Consider the following 14,894-nt stretch of genomic DNA (forward strand, 5'->3'; position numbering starts at 1 on the left):
GGGGAAGAAGCTATTCATTTTCAGCAGACGTAGCCTACAGAATCAAGTAGAAGATGTAAGACTACCAATTCTTGATTTATTTATTTTCTCATTCCAAATTCAATTAACTTAAGGTTAAATTCTGTATTGATTTCCTTTGTAACGATTTCTTGTTTGATTTAGATGGCTGTCTTGTTGGTCACTTTCCTTGCTGCTCTTCTGTGTCCCTCTGTCCACAGCGGGGACTCTTCAGTGGGTGAGTAACCCACGTTCAACTTTATTTACTCCTTAAAGGACAAGGCTAACTCCTATTAAAATATTCATTTAAGGCGCTTCAAACTTTTTTTTGATGGCAATTCTGCAATTTCATTGAATATATTTATTAATGCTTTCATTTAAACCTAAACAGCATGGTGCTATCACAAGCCAACATGCAGTAAGTGTAATTTATTATAAAATATTTCATTGTATAAAACTTTATATAAATCTTATTAGAAAATGTTATATTTAAAACTTGTTTAAAACTCTGAAGTAGATTTTGTTATCCCCAATTTCTAATAGACTTTACCACCTGGCCCAAAATTGCTCCACATTCCTGCAGTGGATCCATGCAATCCCCCATTGATATCAAGACTAAAAGTGTTCAGGGAAATCCTAAACTGACCTTATTCAGCTTCACTGGTTTTGATGACAACTCCACCTTCATGTCAATCACTAACTCAGGCGACTCTGGTAAGGAGCAAGGAGCACTGACAACCTAGATTTTATTTTAAAAAAAGTATTATTATAGGATTTGTTCGTCTTTTAAAAATACATTTGCTATAGCATACACTGTAAAAAAATTATTGTGATTTTAACAGTAAAAGACTGTAAAAATGCTACAGTGAAAAACTGTTAATTGGTTAACAGAAAGTTTCCTTACTAAATATGGTAAATAACTGTGATACATATAATGATACATTTAATGTAGTTTTACTGTAAAATACTGTTAAATTCTTACAGTTTTTGGAAGTGAAAAAGAAGTCATTGTATAATTTACAGTGAAAAAATGTAAATTGACTTTCCCACAATTCCCTGCGTGACACTTCACATTTAATGTAGCTATTTTAACTGTTTATTCATAATTTTCTTAGTTTTTTTCTTATCAGTTATGTTCATTAGGGTTTTGTGTTACATTTAACGTTGTTAAATTAATTCTTATTTCATTTTTAAAATTTCAACGTGTTACCATGATGGTGTTTAATGTTTGTGTGAATGACACTGTGCAGCTTCAATATAGTAGTATGAACTTGCTTGTGGAAGAGCTGATAATGATGAGCAATGATTGATCAATTTACTCTCATTACTGCTGTGATTGATGGCTGTTGGTGTATACAATTGAACAAAACAGATATTAATACTTCAAAATGTCAGTAAATTAACATTATATCAAATAATGAAATATGGTTTATTGCTGTAAAATTAAATACGGTCAAAGTCTGTAAAACCTAAAATGTTGCTACCGTACTTTTAACAGGAAAACTCTGGTAACCACAGCTGCCGGAGTTTTCCCGTAAATTTAACGGATTTTTTTTAAAGTGTATATTTAGCAAATTTAGGGAGAGGGAAAGAGAGAGTGGAGTTCCCGCACATAAAGTCTCTTGCTCGCTTTCGCTCTCTGCCTTGTGCATGAGCAAGCACAATCTCGGTTTGGAGCTCAATCTCGCTCTAGATTCCGGGAGATTTTAACTAATTTGTGATCTTACTAGGCTAAAACTAGAATTTTACTAGTCAATCACGAGTAGTTCAACAGATAAATATATAGAAAAACTCATCTTCCAGGCATTTGACCAACCAGGTTGACACTCCAGCGTGAGAAAAGATTTTTTTTTTCTCACGCTGAAATCTTGTCAGGTGACAAGCGAAACTGCAACCAGAGGTGTGCACGCTCATGGACCAAACGCATGCTTGCACGAGCACAAGCTGTCTATAACCAAAAGATCATTACCTGGACAAATATGTTGTTACAGTCATTATTATGGAAGCTTGTATCCACCGCTGATTAAAAAAAAATGTAAAAAACAATTGCGACCTTTTATTTCACAATTGCGAGATATGAAGTCAGAATTGTGAGGGAAAAAAAGGTGCAATTGCGAGATACAAAGTTGCAATTATAAGAAATAAGGTCGAAACTGTGAGAAAAAAAAAATACAGGATTTGGACTTTTTATCTCACAATTCTGACTTTTTTCTCACAATTGCGAGTTTACATCTTGCAATTCTGACTTTAAAACACATAATTGCGAGGTTATATCTCGAAATTGTGACATCTTTTCTCAGAATTGTGAGATATAAACTCACTTTGCGAGTTATCAGGCCAATTCTAAGAGAAAAAAAGACTAACTTTTATATAGTTATAGTCTTTTATATAAAAAGACTGACTTTATAACACGCAATTGTGACTATATCAATCAACTCTGACTTCATATCTCGCAATTCTGACTTTAGAACACGCAATTGTGACTTTATATCACTCAATTCTGACTTTATATCTCGCAATTCTGACTTTATAACACACAATTGCGACTTTTTATCACGCAATTCTGACTTTATATCTCGCAATTCTGAGAAATAAAGTCAGAATATTGTGAGAAAAAAAGTCAGAATTGTGAGATAAAAAGTCGCAATTACCAATTATTAATTGTATTTTTCATTCTGTGGTGGAAACACGATTCCTTAATGTCTTCAGAGGTAATAAAGTTATAAATATGCAAGTCATTTTAAATATACAGTATGAAAGAAAAGGCATTTGAGTAAATTACACACTTATGTGTAAGTGGAAAACGGGGGTAGTAGAAAACTTTTTTTTTTGTTTTTGTTTCCATCTATCTCCATGTTGAACTGTTTTATGTGCTTACTGTATCCACTTGATTGTATCATTATGGAAACATGTTCATGAGCAATATGAGTTATTACTTTGGATAGGATCTTGTTTGAGCCCTAGAGCAGACCGGAGATCTCTCCATTTGTTGAAAGCCTTCCCGATGTTGACTCTCGTCTGACACTAGACGCCTGACACTAGACAAAAGCTTTATTTTCTTTGTCTTACGTGGAGTTTGCGTTGGGGTTTAAAATGAACTACAAGCCGGTCTCTTTGAATCCATCTTTTACTTTTGTCGAAAGTTGAAAGTTTTGTTGCTCGAGTTATCTTCTCTGACACGGAGAATGGCGGCAAATACACAAACCTGCCAGACATAGCCAGGTGAGCATGAACACGCATGATGTCACGCCCAGTCTCAAATTTCGTCCCGAATCCCTCTTATTTAATTTTTACTGCACAGGATTATAGAGGCAATCGCAGTAATCAGAGAAGGGCTCATTCAGCCCATCAGGCAATTGTTTAAGCATTTATGGGTTAAAAAATTGGTATTTTTAACACGAAATGTTGTGCAATGCACCTTTAAGAAATGATAACATGAGAAGTTTCACATCAAGAACCTCTTTAAAAGTATACAAAACTGATCTAGGTGAAACTGTTAGACAACAGAAGGATAATGTTTTTTGATTCCTCTTTTTGTTCATAAGACTCACTGACTACATAGCGGCAACTTAAAAGTGTTATTTTATGCGTTTTTACAAAGTCTTGATTTTGTTTTTAGGGTGTAGGCTACTAGAATATTTTCATGCTTGGTTGTTTAAAAAAAAAAAACACACACACACACACACACATTTTTTTTTTTTTACATATTTCAAATGATTACAGCTCCTCTCTCCCCTGGTTGAACGCAATGTTTTCGATGAAGCCCCTCCTTCCAAAAACATGAAATGGAAATGTGCTGTGATTGGTTAACTGGTAAGCCTTGAACTTAGAGTCTAAATTTGCAGATTGTTTAATGCTTAAACAGCAACATTACACACTAACTAAAGTTAAAGGGCTGGTTCACCCAAAAATGAAAATTCTGTCATAATTACTCACCGTCATGTTGTTCCAACCCCCGTAAGACTGGTTCATCTTCGGAACAGAACTTTGTTGATGTACGTCTGAATGTAGGTTCACCATTGACCGACACTGCGCTGCACTGTAACACTACGTGAACTTAGCTCAGAAGAAAATGAATAGTTGAATAAAGTCATGTTATGTATATATATATATTTTTTGGGATATCAAGCAGCAGTTAAAAATAGCCAGAAGCGATTGATACTGGAAGCCTTAGACACATTAAAATTACAAATGCCCGCGCCTGCTCTTTACTGAAAAATAAAGTGGATTGGGCGCAAATAAAGCATCAGTGATGCACAATGTCACTGTCTGACAATTCGTCCATTGTCTTCACAGTGGTGGTCTATGTGGATGATGATAAAATGAGCGTTCAAGGAGGTGATCTTCCAGGTCTGTACAACACTAAACAATTCCATCTCCACTGGGGAAAAGGCAGCTCTTCGCCTGGATCTGAACACACTGTGGATGGGAAACAATACCCAATGGAGGTATGAATTTATTAATTTTCCACATAGCATTATCCCAAATGCATTATCTTTATACTGTAGGTATGATTCTGTTTCTCAGCTGCACATTGTGAATGTCCATTCAAAATACAATGGGAGTTTGGCAGCTGCTCTAGCTGCTGATGACAGCACAGGATTGGCTGTTCTCGGTTTCTTAATTGAGGTGAGCAAGACCACGTTTTGTCCAGAGTGAAGTGCAAACCTGGCTATATTCATGGCTTAGTTGTATGCTCATGTGTATGTGTTTTTATTTTACCAACAGGGAACCAATGAACAAAACAAAACAAAAAGTTGGGATATCCTAACATCCTTTTTGAAACAGATCTCTACTTCAGGTAAGAATAATTTGTTTTTGATAGTTTACCCAGAAATGAACTTTTTGTCACTCCTCACCTTCATGTCGTTCCCCACTGAAACGCAACATAAGATATTTTGAAGAATGTTTCAACTATTTTTGTCCTTACATTGAGTGTCATTGGGGTACAAAACAACAATGGCATTCAGGCACAATTCATAGAGAAATAGCTTCTTTTGTTTTCCATAGAAAAAAGAAAGTTATAAAGGTTTTGGATCAACAATGTTGACCAATTTTTCATTTTTGCGAAGTGAGCCTTATCAGCGTCAGGCCTCACTCATTTCTGTGAAAGCGATGTTTGCCATGTGATCTTGAACTTCGAACTATTTTTACTTTGGTTAACGATATGTATTGCAAATACTATCTCAGTTTGACAGTCTTCACTGATTCAGCGTTAGTAATTAAGTCTTGTTAAATGCAACATAAGACATTATCAGAGCCCAAATTTGTGTTTGTTCTTATAGCTGAAGTTACGAACATGGTGTGTTTGTGGTCTTGCCACTTGATCATGTTTGTTTTGTTAATGACCTAATTCTGAATTTACTACTTGTTTACTTCTATACTTTGCTGGTTTGTAACCCTTTCTAATTCTGTCGATTGGCGTTCTTACAGCCATATCATATAGTATCATCTACAGTCATATCTTCAATTGTTAGTTAAAGGAGTCGTTCACTTTAAAAAAAAACTTGAATAATTTACTCACCCCATGTCATCCAAGATGTTCATGTCTTTCTTTCTTCAGTCGAAAAGAAATTAAGGTTTTTGATGAAAACATTCTAGGATTTTCTCCATATAATGGACTTCAATGGGAATCAAACGGTTCAAGGTCCAAATGAGAGTTTCAGTGCAGCTTCAAAGGGCTTTAAACGACACCAGACGATGATTAAGGGTCTTATCTAGGACCCCTCGAGTCATGACTCGAAAAAAGACTTTGAACAGGAGAGTCACGAAAGCTCATCACAGAACAGAAAAAGGCGAGCATTTGTGCTTACAAAACTTAAACTTTTTTTTTTTTTTAAGTGACTGATCGTTTCACTACATAAGACGTCTGGTGTCGTCTAAAGCCCTTTGAAGCTGCACTGAAACTCTCGTTTGGACCTTGAACCATTTGGTTCTCATTGAAGTCCATTATATGGAGAAAAATCCTGGAATGTTTTCATCAAAAACCTTCATTTCTTTTCGACTGAAGAAAGAAAGACATGGACATCTTGGATGACATGCACTGTAAAAAAATATTGATGGTTTAACTTAAAAAAGTAAGTAACCTGGTTGCCTTAAAATTTTAAGTTCACTGAACTGAAAAAAAGTGAGTTAAAGTCCCTGTAAAGTCAAAATTAAGTATGTGTTCTGAGTCTGTCATACCACAGAAAAATGTGTTATTAGCCACCCAGCCAAATTTGAATGATAAAAAAAGCCGGGAAGTACATAAAATAAGCTATCAAAATCATGAAAAAAATGAGCAGATTCTCTGCTCTCAAACGCTGGGGGCGTGTCAGCTGGCTGCGCTGAAACCACGCCCACTCACAGGAAAGCTGTTGACGGTGATATTAGCTGATTGGTAAAATATCAGCAATTTTCTTTTTTAAAAGTGAACTACTCCTTTAAGAGTGATTGCCACTTTTTGTATTTTTGGTTTTAATTATCGTAGCTCATGTAAAGCGTCAAATACTGTGAAGATTTCGTTTTTGTTTCTACAATTTCTAGTTAGGTTTGGGGTTTATGGGTTATACGTACCAGGAATCATTACTTTTTTTTATTTCCTCTTGTTAACACTGCGTTATTTCAGATAAATTGACCAGCTCTATTCTATTTTAATCGGTTGTTTCTGTTTATTGCACATGCAATTAGCCTAAATGTCATGCAATTAAACCTCTAACATCAAGCACGTAACAGAATCTTTTTATCAGTATGAAGAGTCTTTATGAAGTAAATTGTGTTAATTTATCTTAACCGATATGATTTAACAACAAATTAGCACAAAACTGAAGACAGTCAAGTAGTTTTTTTTACACCCTCTTGACATTTTTGTGTGTATTTAGGTCAAACAACATCGGACATCATGAATCAAATCACAATGGACAGTCTGCTTGAAGGGGTGGACAGGAGTAAATATTACCGGTACCAAGGCTCTCTTACCACACCCAACTGCAATGAAGTTGTGATTTGGACTGTGTTCAAAGATTCCATCAAAGTCAGTCAGGACTTGGTAAGTTAAGGCCACTCTACAGTAGTAATTCATGAAACATCATATTCGTCTATAACTGGATGCAGCATTCTTCATATTCCGAGTTAAAACCCTATGGAAGCCCGTTTCCGCCACAGTTGAGTAAAAAATATAATTCTGTAAGTCATAATAATGAGAAACTTTCTCATAATTATGACTTAGTTTCTCATTATATTGAGAAAGTTTCTCATAATAATGAGAAACCTTCTCGTAATAATGACTTAACATCTCATAATAATGAGAAACTTTGTCGTAATAATGACTTAACATCTCATAATAATGACTTAACATCTCATAATAATGACTTAATATCTCATAATAATGACTTAACATCTCATAATAATGGGAACTTTCTCGTAATAATGACTTAACGTCTCATAATAATGAGAAACTTTCTCGTAATAATGACTTAACATATCATAATAATGAGAAACTTTCTCGTAATAATGAGAAACTTTCTCGTAATAATGACTTAACATTTCGCACTTCTACGCATGCTCGGAGCAGAAGGGAGTGGCACGCTAGCGACATCCGCTGGTCAAAGCCATGTAAATACATCATATTAAACATGACACATTCCGCAGTGAATTACATTAATAAATTATCAGTATATGAGATAGCTTTTATACTAGATAGCCTTTAATTTATTTGTAATATTCATTATTCATTGTGAGTAAGCAGCAACACATAAGGGTGATCAATGGATTTCAAATATGGAGGAATGATGAGACAGCACACCTTTCCAAACGGGTATTAAAAGGAGTTTAGCATTTAGAAACACGTCTCAAGACCTTTAGTCCAGGCAAAGTAGCGTTTTACGACAGACTAATTGTAAAAGAATTTTTTTCAGCATAGATCATTTCTATGAGGTGTCCAGAACAACATACTAAAAGTCCTAAGAAATCCTAGTTGAGGAAATATGTTTAATTCGCATCAATCCGAGATGTGCCGAACAACAATACACTCCAATGGGGCTATTTTTTTCCTTTACTCCTATCAAAATAAAACTTTATACAATGAAAGTATCCATGAAAAGTAACAAATTTTGTATTACAAGTTTCTTTGAAAATGAATTTTATTATGCAAATGAGCTATACACTAATCGAATATGCCCAAAATACACCCAAATAGGCTTAATTTTTTCCTTTACTCCTACCACAATAAAACTTTACACAATGAAAGTCTACAAGAAAAGTAAAACATTTTGTATTAGAAGTTTCTTTTGAAAATGAATTTTATTATGCAAATAAGCAATTTACTAATCGAATATGCCCAAAATACACCCAAATAGGCTTAATTTTTTCCTTTACTCCTACCACAATAAAACTTTACACAATGAAAGTCTACAAGAAAAGTAAAACATTTTGTATTAGAAGTTTCTTTTGAAAATGAATTTTATTATGCAAATAAGCAATTTACTAATCGAATATGCCCAAAATACACCCAAATAGGCTTAATTTTTTTCCCTTTATTCCTACCACAATAAAACTTTACAAAGTAAAAGTATACAGGAAAAGTAACTTTTTTTGTATTACAAGTTTCTTTTGAAATTAATTTGAATATGCACATGAGCTCTACACTTATTGAATATGTCATAATTTGCATAGGCAGAAACACCCTTCATATGTATGACAAATCGGCCCAATCTTCATCCAATCACTGCCAAAGGGTGATAGCAATGCTGCTTTTAGACTGGCCTCTAACCTGAAAACTGCCTGGCTTGGTAGTACCTGCCAGGGGTATAACCCCCGCCGGTATAGTCTTCAGGGTCACAGAGGTACACAAGCCTCAGGGGAGGGTTGGGTGTTTTTTATTTTATGTTTTCTATTATTTTATTTTATCCTCGACCCCTTCTCTGTGGCTCTTGGTTCTGGCAAATCAGTTCCTGGTTTGTTCTTTGCTTAGTTCTTCCCCTCATATTCATCTGATAGATAAGGCAACTGTGAGTTTGTGCATGCAGCTAGTACCACGACATTCTCTGCAAATGGCAGTGCAAGGGAGTCCATGTTTTTTGCATGTTCTTCTCTTTGTGCCACAGTCTTTCTTGCAACTACAGTGGACTACATCTAGTATTTCTGGTGGTGCCGCAGGCTGATCGGTCATTATTGGCAAAACTCCCCCATCCAAAACATGCCACCCCCCGTCTTTTGGGTCCATTCATTCACTTCCACCTTTCCACACCATCATTTGTTAAAAGAACCGAAGACTATGGAACTTTGCAGATGTTGACGTTGGAGGGAGAGTTTGAGGTTCCACTGGAGATGAGTTCGGGGTCACTTTTCAGTCACTATTTAGAATATAGGTGGGTCCACGGGTCGGCATATTCCCTGGATGGGCCGGCTGCGTCTCCATCCATTGTTTCGTCCATGGTTTGGTCTCTTATCTAAATCTGACCATGGAGTTGACTTTGGCGGAAAGCTGAAGGTAATTGCTGATATCGGACCACGTCTCATTGAGAATGAAACATTGTCTAGAAACCACATGTTCATTTTCTCGTGTTTGAGAGGTGGTTTATGAATGCCCGGAGCCGTATTATTGGGTGCTACGAATGTCTATCAAATGCGTCTGTACGTAGCTCATAGCCAATCGGGTCAATGATACCAGATGACGTATTTAGAACGGCAGAAAATTAAGACGAGGAAAAAGACGATGGGTCAGAGATTTAGGAGATTTAAAGTAAAACTTCAAATAATAGCGAGTCCTAAATAGTCTGTCTCTTTTACACGCCTGGTGTGGCTGCAGGTTTGGGTAAATAAAAGCCGGTCTCAAATAGAGGCCAGGTCTGTTTTTTAGTTTCGGGTTGTTAATCTTCTAAAACCATCCGATCGTCCGCTTTTTGGTGTCTGCCAAAGCAAATTTTTGTCCCGCCAAAGACTATTTTCATCGGTGAGTGATGTAGAATAGAAACTGCTGCACTTGATAGGACACATAAGGAGCAGAGAGAGCTCACCGGACACGCTCGCGCACTCTCACGTCTTCAAACAACACGAGCGCTGTCTTGCTCTCTCTACCTCGCGCAATAATCAAATCAATTGACACGATAGTAAAAGGTTGGAAGACCGCAGTTTCAGGTGGAGCATTTGGAGATTTTAAGAGATTATAGACTCATTGAACCACATCTCAACACTAAATATATATATATATATATATATATATATATATATATATATATATATATATATATATATATATATATATAATAATATATATAATAATAATAATATATATATAATATAAAGGCCGGTTTCATATAGACGCCTGTCTCAAATACAAGCCGGTGCAGTTCGATGATTTGGGAAAATAAGAGCCCGGGCTATTATTTTAAGTTTTACAGTATGTATGTATACACAAAGACTGTATCAAAAGGTAACTTCGCGTCCACTGCCAAGATGGATCCATAGAGATAAAATTTGGTTCATGGTGTCCAGGCTGCCTAGCAGCATGAATAAAATCACGCTGTGGCAAGACAGCATGGGGAAACCCAGGCTAGGCGCTTGCACAATCCAATCACGTTTGAGAGGGAAACAACAAATTGAGGGTTTCCGAGATTTTTCTTATTTTTTTTAGAAGTAGTAATGGGTGCTCACTGTTATGGATAGAAATGTAGTGGAGTAAATAGTACAATATTTCCCTCTCAATTGTACTTGAGTAAATTCAAGAGTACTCCCCAAAAATGATCCTCAAGTAAAGTACAGATCCCTCAAAATTGTACTTAAGTACTGTACTAAAGTAAATGTACTCTGATACGGTCCGGCTCTGCTAACTACATACATTTTTGTTTTACAAGATAACTTGTAAAACAAAAAGGTTACTTTTCATGTATACTTTCACTGTCATTGTTCAGTGAGGTTTAATTGTGAGTTTTATAGGAGTAAAGGAAAAAAAATAAGCCCATTAGGGTGTATTTTGGGCATATTCGATTAGTAAATTGCTCATTTGCATATTCAAATTCATTTTCAAAGAAACTTCTAATACAAAATGTTTTACTTTTCTTGTAGACTTTCATTGTGTAAAGTTTTATTGTGGTAGGAGTAAAGGAAAAAATTAAGCCTATTTGGGTGTATTTTGGGCATATTCGATTAGTGTATAGCTCATTTGCATAATACAATTCATTTTCAAAGAAACTTGTAATACAAAATTTGTTACTTTTCATGGATACTTTCATTGTATAAAGTTTTATTTTGATAGGAGTAAAGGAAAAACATAGCCCCATTGGAGTGTATTGTTGTCTGGCCTTACTGGCACACATCTCGGATTGATGCGAATTAAACATATTTCCTCAACTAGGATTTCTTAAGACTTTTAGTGTGTTGTTCTGGACACCTCATAGAAATGATCTATGCTGAAAAAAATTATTTTACAATTAGTTCTATTTTTGGCTCCAAAATGGGCTATTTTGCCTGGACTACTTGCGTTTCCCCCCATTTCACTGCCCACTTATGCGCAAATGTCTCAAGACATAAACATCTTAAAGGTGATTTCATTGAAATATTCCTCCTGGCACATCAAATATCCAAGACGCTACAAAAAATATGTGTTATAGTAACACATATATCCATATATTTTATGCAGATGTTGTAATATGTAATATTCCGACTTTAATCAGATAGTTTTGTAACACAATTTCCATCGGTGTGCTTAAGCAGGCGTCCTTCTTTACCATGGTTACCGTCCTGCTTCTGCATTCCACTTTCACTTTTTCGTGCATGGACAATTTTCATTTATTTATGTTATTTAATACTAGCCTACAGATTGCACTCCGTAGACCACACTGACTTTAATGAAAACAACTGTTTAGCAGAGCGTGCCATGTTTGTGTGATGCGTTTCTGTGATGCATTTACACGGCTTTGACCAGCGGATGTCGCTAGCGTGCCACTCCCTTCTGCTCCGCTGCTCTGCGCATGCGCAGAAGTGTGAGATGTTAAAGGGTAACTAAACCCCTGGTCAGAGCCTGACTCCACCCACTAGCAATATTTGAAAAATGCTGAAAAAATGGGCAGACCCCAGCGGGGCCAGGCGGCGTGCACCTGAGACCCGACGTGAGTGACAGCTGCTGTCAGACTCTAAAATAGAAAGAGACTGGAGTGACGCAAGTAGCTGCCTTTGCAACAGAGCGGCCATTTGAAGTCGAGGACTTTTCTCCCTCACCTTCACCTTCGCCTGAAGTGGATGAGGGTGAATTGTATGTAGACACAGGGCCAAATCCATTCGAGCCGCTGGCTCAAACTGCGGTCTTAACTCCCGCATCGCGATTCGCGACTGGCATCTGATGAGTTTTATTGTCGAGTTGATCTCAATAACTCACGCTCTGTGGGCATATATTCATATTGATATTCTGCCGCTATGTGAAAAAATCCAGCAAAATGCACCGGCTCGTTTGTCGACCCCAGAGGATTAACTTTATCCTAACCATAAATTGTGATTAAAATATCCATGATCACTCACATCAAGACGCCGCTGCGGTGGAGGAGTCCATGCAGGAGGAGCAGTGTTTGGCACTGCGTGTGGAGAAGCCCATGTCCACCTCTATTCCGTTACTATCCTGATCGTGATGTACTAAACACTGATAAATCTATGCTGACTTGAAGCTATCCTGTACTATGCTACTAGCTACACAAAATAATCTAAATTATCTATATAATGCTATGCTAAATAGATGCAACAATACTCTATCCTGATCGTTTTCAAAAATAATTTAATCTAAATAACTATATAAATGCTATGCTAACTAGATGCTAATATATGCTATCCTGATCGTTTTCAATACTCATAAATCCAACTCCTGACTCGCTACAGTAGTTTTGACGGAACCAGATGCTTTTATACCAGGGGCTGCCAAGGGCGTGGTGAGCTCGCACCAAGGGCGTGACAGGTTGGCGTCTGAGAGTTCCCTACGTCAGAAAGTACCCCTACTGCAGGAGCTTTCCGTTTAACCTGAAGAGGGCAGCACTCAGACGTTTTTACACCATATATTTGAAAATCAAAACACTTTATACTCAGTTGTCAAAATATGTACTCGAATCAATGAACAGCATTTATGAAGCTCCATTCTTACAGATCATTAACTAAAAAAAGTTGTTTTGGTGTTTAGTTACCCTTTAAGTCATTATTACGAGAAAGTTTCTCATTATTATGAGATGTTAAGTCATTATAATGAGATGTTAAGTCATTATTACGAGAAAGTTTATCGTTATTATGAGATATTAAGTCATTATTATGAGAAAGTTTCTCATTATTACGAGAAAGTTTCTTGTTATTATGAGATATTAAGTCATTATTATGAGATGGTAAGTCATTATTACGAGAAAGTTTCTCATTATTACGAGAAAGTTTCTCATTATAATGAGATAAAAGTCATTATTATGAGAAACTTTCTCAATATAATGAGAAACTAAGTCATAATAATGAGAAAGTTTCTCATTATTATGACTTAAAGAATTATATTTTTTTACTCAACTGTGGCGGAAACGGGCTTCCATAGAAACCTAAAAGTCACTCAGTTGAATTTATTCCTCCAAACAGATCAACCGCTTCAGCACAACTACCTTTTTCAAATCAAGCGTTCCAGTTCTAACGACCAACAACTTCAGAGGAGTTCAGCCCTTGAATGGCAGAGTTGTGATGTCACAGCGCTCCACAGCACCTTTATCTGCGGCCACATCCACTATATCTATCATCACAGTTCTTCTCTTGTCATGTTTGTGTTGGCTGTAAAAATACAGTTGTGTTTTTCTGCATACCAATATGAGCTTGTTTAGTTTAATTGATTTCTATTGTACATCGTGTCAGCTTTATGTTTGATAATGGTTGATGTTTTCTGTAATATTTTAAGTTTGTCACTTCTTATCTTTATGAAACTTGACTGTTTGTAATTCTACCCATTTTATTTTTATAGTGCATATAGTGCAGTAAAGGATCTGTTGTTGACTCTTAATTTAACATTGATAATGTATTTAATAACGTAACCCTAACTGCATTTTATTACTGTCCTGCTATTTTTAAAGGGTTTTTAGAAAAAGTAGGCTATGGGTGTAAACAATTCGCTATTTGTATTTGTTGTATTTATTCATGATGAGTAGCCTTTTTTTCGATTATTCGATCTTTATTGAATCCATGGATTATCCCACTTGTTCCTGGTAATTTGCCAGGATTGACAGCTGTTATTTGCAGGGCAAAATTTGACTGGAAGGATAAAAATGTTAGTTATTTTAGTCAGTTAGGCTTGTTGTGAGGTTCAAGCATTTTTTCCACTTTGAATCAGACACAGACATAAAGAAGTGCATAAGATTACATTTCTGTGAATTAATAAATTATAGCAAGTGAGATTTGGTGATTTTAATTACTTTACTTAGTTACAACGAAACCCCCTTGTTGCTGAGACATATGTAGCGCTTCAGAAGTGAAACTATTTTTGAAGTAGTTCAAGTTGAAGTAGTTGAAGTAGTTCACTTTTAAAAAAAACTTTTGCTGATAATTTACTCACCCCCATGTCATCCAAGATGTCCATGTCTTTCTTTCTTCAGTCGAAAAGAAATTAAGGTTTTTGATGAAAACATTCCAGGATTTTCTCCATAATGGACTTCAATGGGAACTGTTCAAGGTCCAAATGACCGTTTCAGTGCAGCTTCAAAGGGCTTTAGACGACACCAGACTTTGAATAATGGTCTTATCTAGCAAAACGATTTAAATTAAAAAGTTGAAGTTTTATGAGCACTAATGCTCGCCGTTCTGTGATGAGCGTTCGTGACTCTCCTGTTCAAACTCGTTCACCAAAATGAACAAATCTTTTTTCGAGTCATGACTCGAAGGGTCCTAGATAAGATCCTTATTCAACTTAAACTTTGTTTTTT

General features: G+C 36.0%; 1 protein-coding gene across 1 annotated transcript; it reads left to right on the forward strand.

The window, feature by feature from the left end:
- Positions 1–14,367, forward strand: LOC120463926 (carbonic anhydrase 4). The gene is made up of 9 exons (XM_089121984.1): positions 1–55; positions 163–235; positions 389–415; positions 541–711; positions 4,294–4,445; positions 4,525–4,626; positions 4,726–4,798; positions 6,858–7,024; positions 13,567–14,367. The coding sequence occupies exons 2-9, from the start codon at positions 163–165 to the stop codon at positions 13,756–13,758; spliced, it is 957 nt and encodes a 318-aa protein (XP_088978110.1). The 5' UTR covers positions 1–55; the 3' UTR covers positions 13,759–14,367.
- The last annotated feature ends 527 nt before the right edge of the window (positions 14,368–14,894 follow it).

Source organism: Pimephales promelas, chromosome 17 (genome assembly GCF_988280905.1).
Source record: "Pimephales promelas chromosome 17, fPimPro1.hap1.1, whole genome shotgun sequence".
Taxonomy (NCBI): domain Eukaryota; kingdom Metazoa; phylum Chordata; class Actinopteri; order Cypriniformes; family Leuciscidae; genus Pimephales; species Pimephales promelas.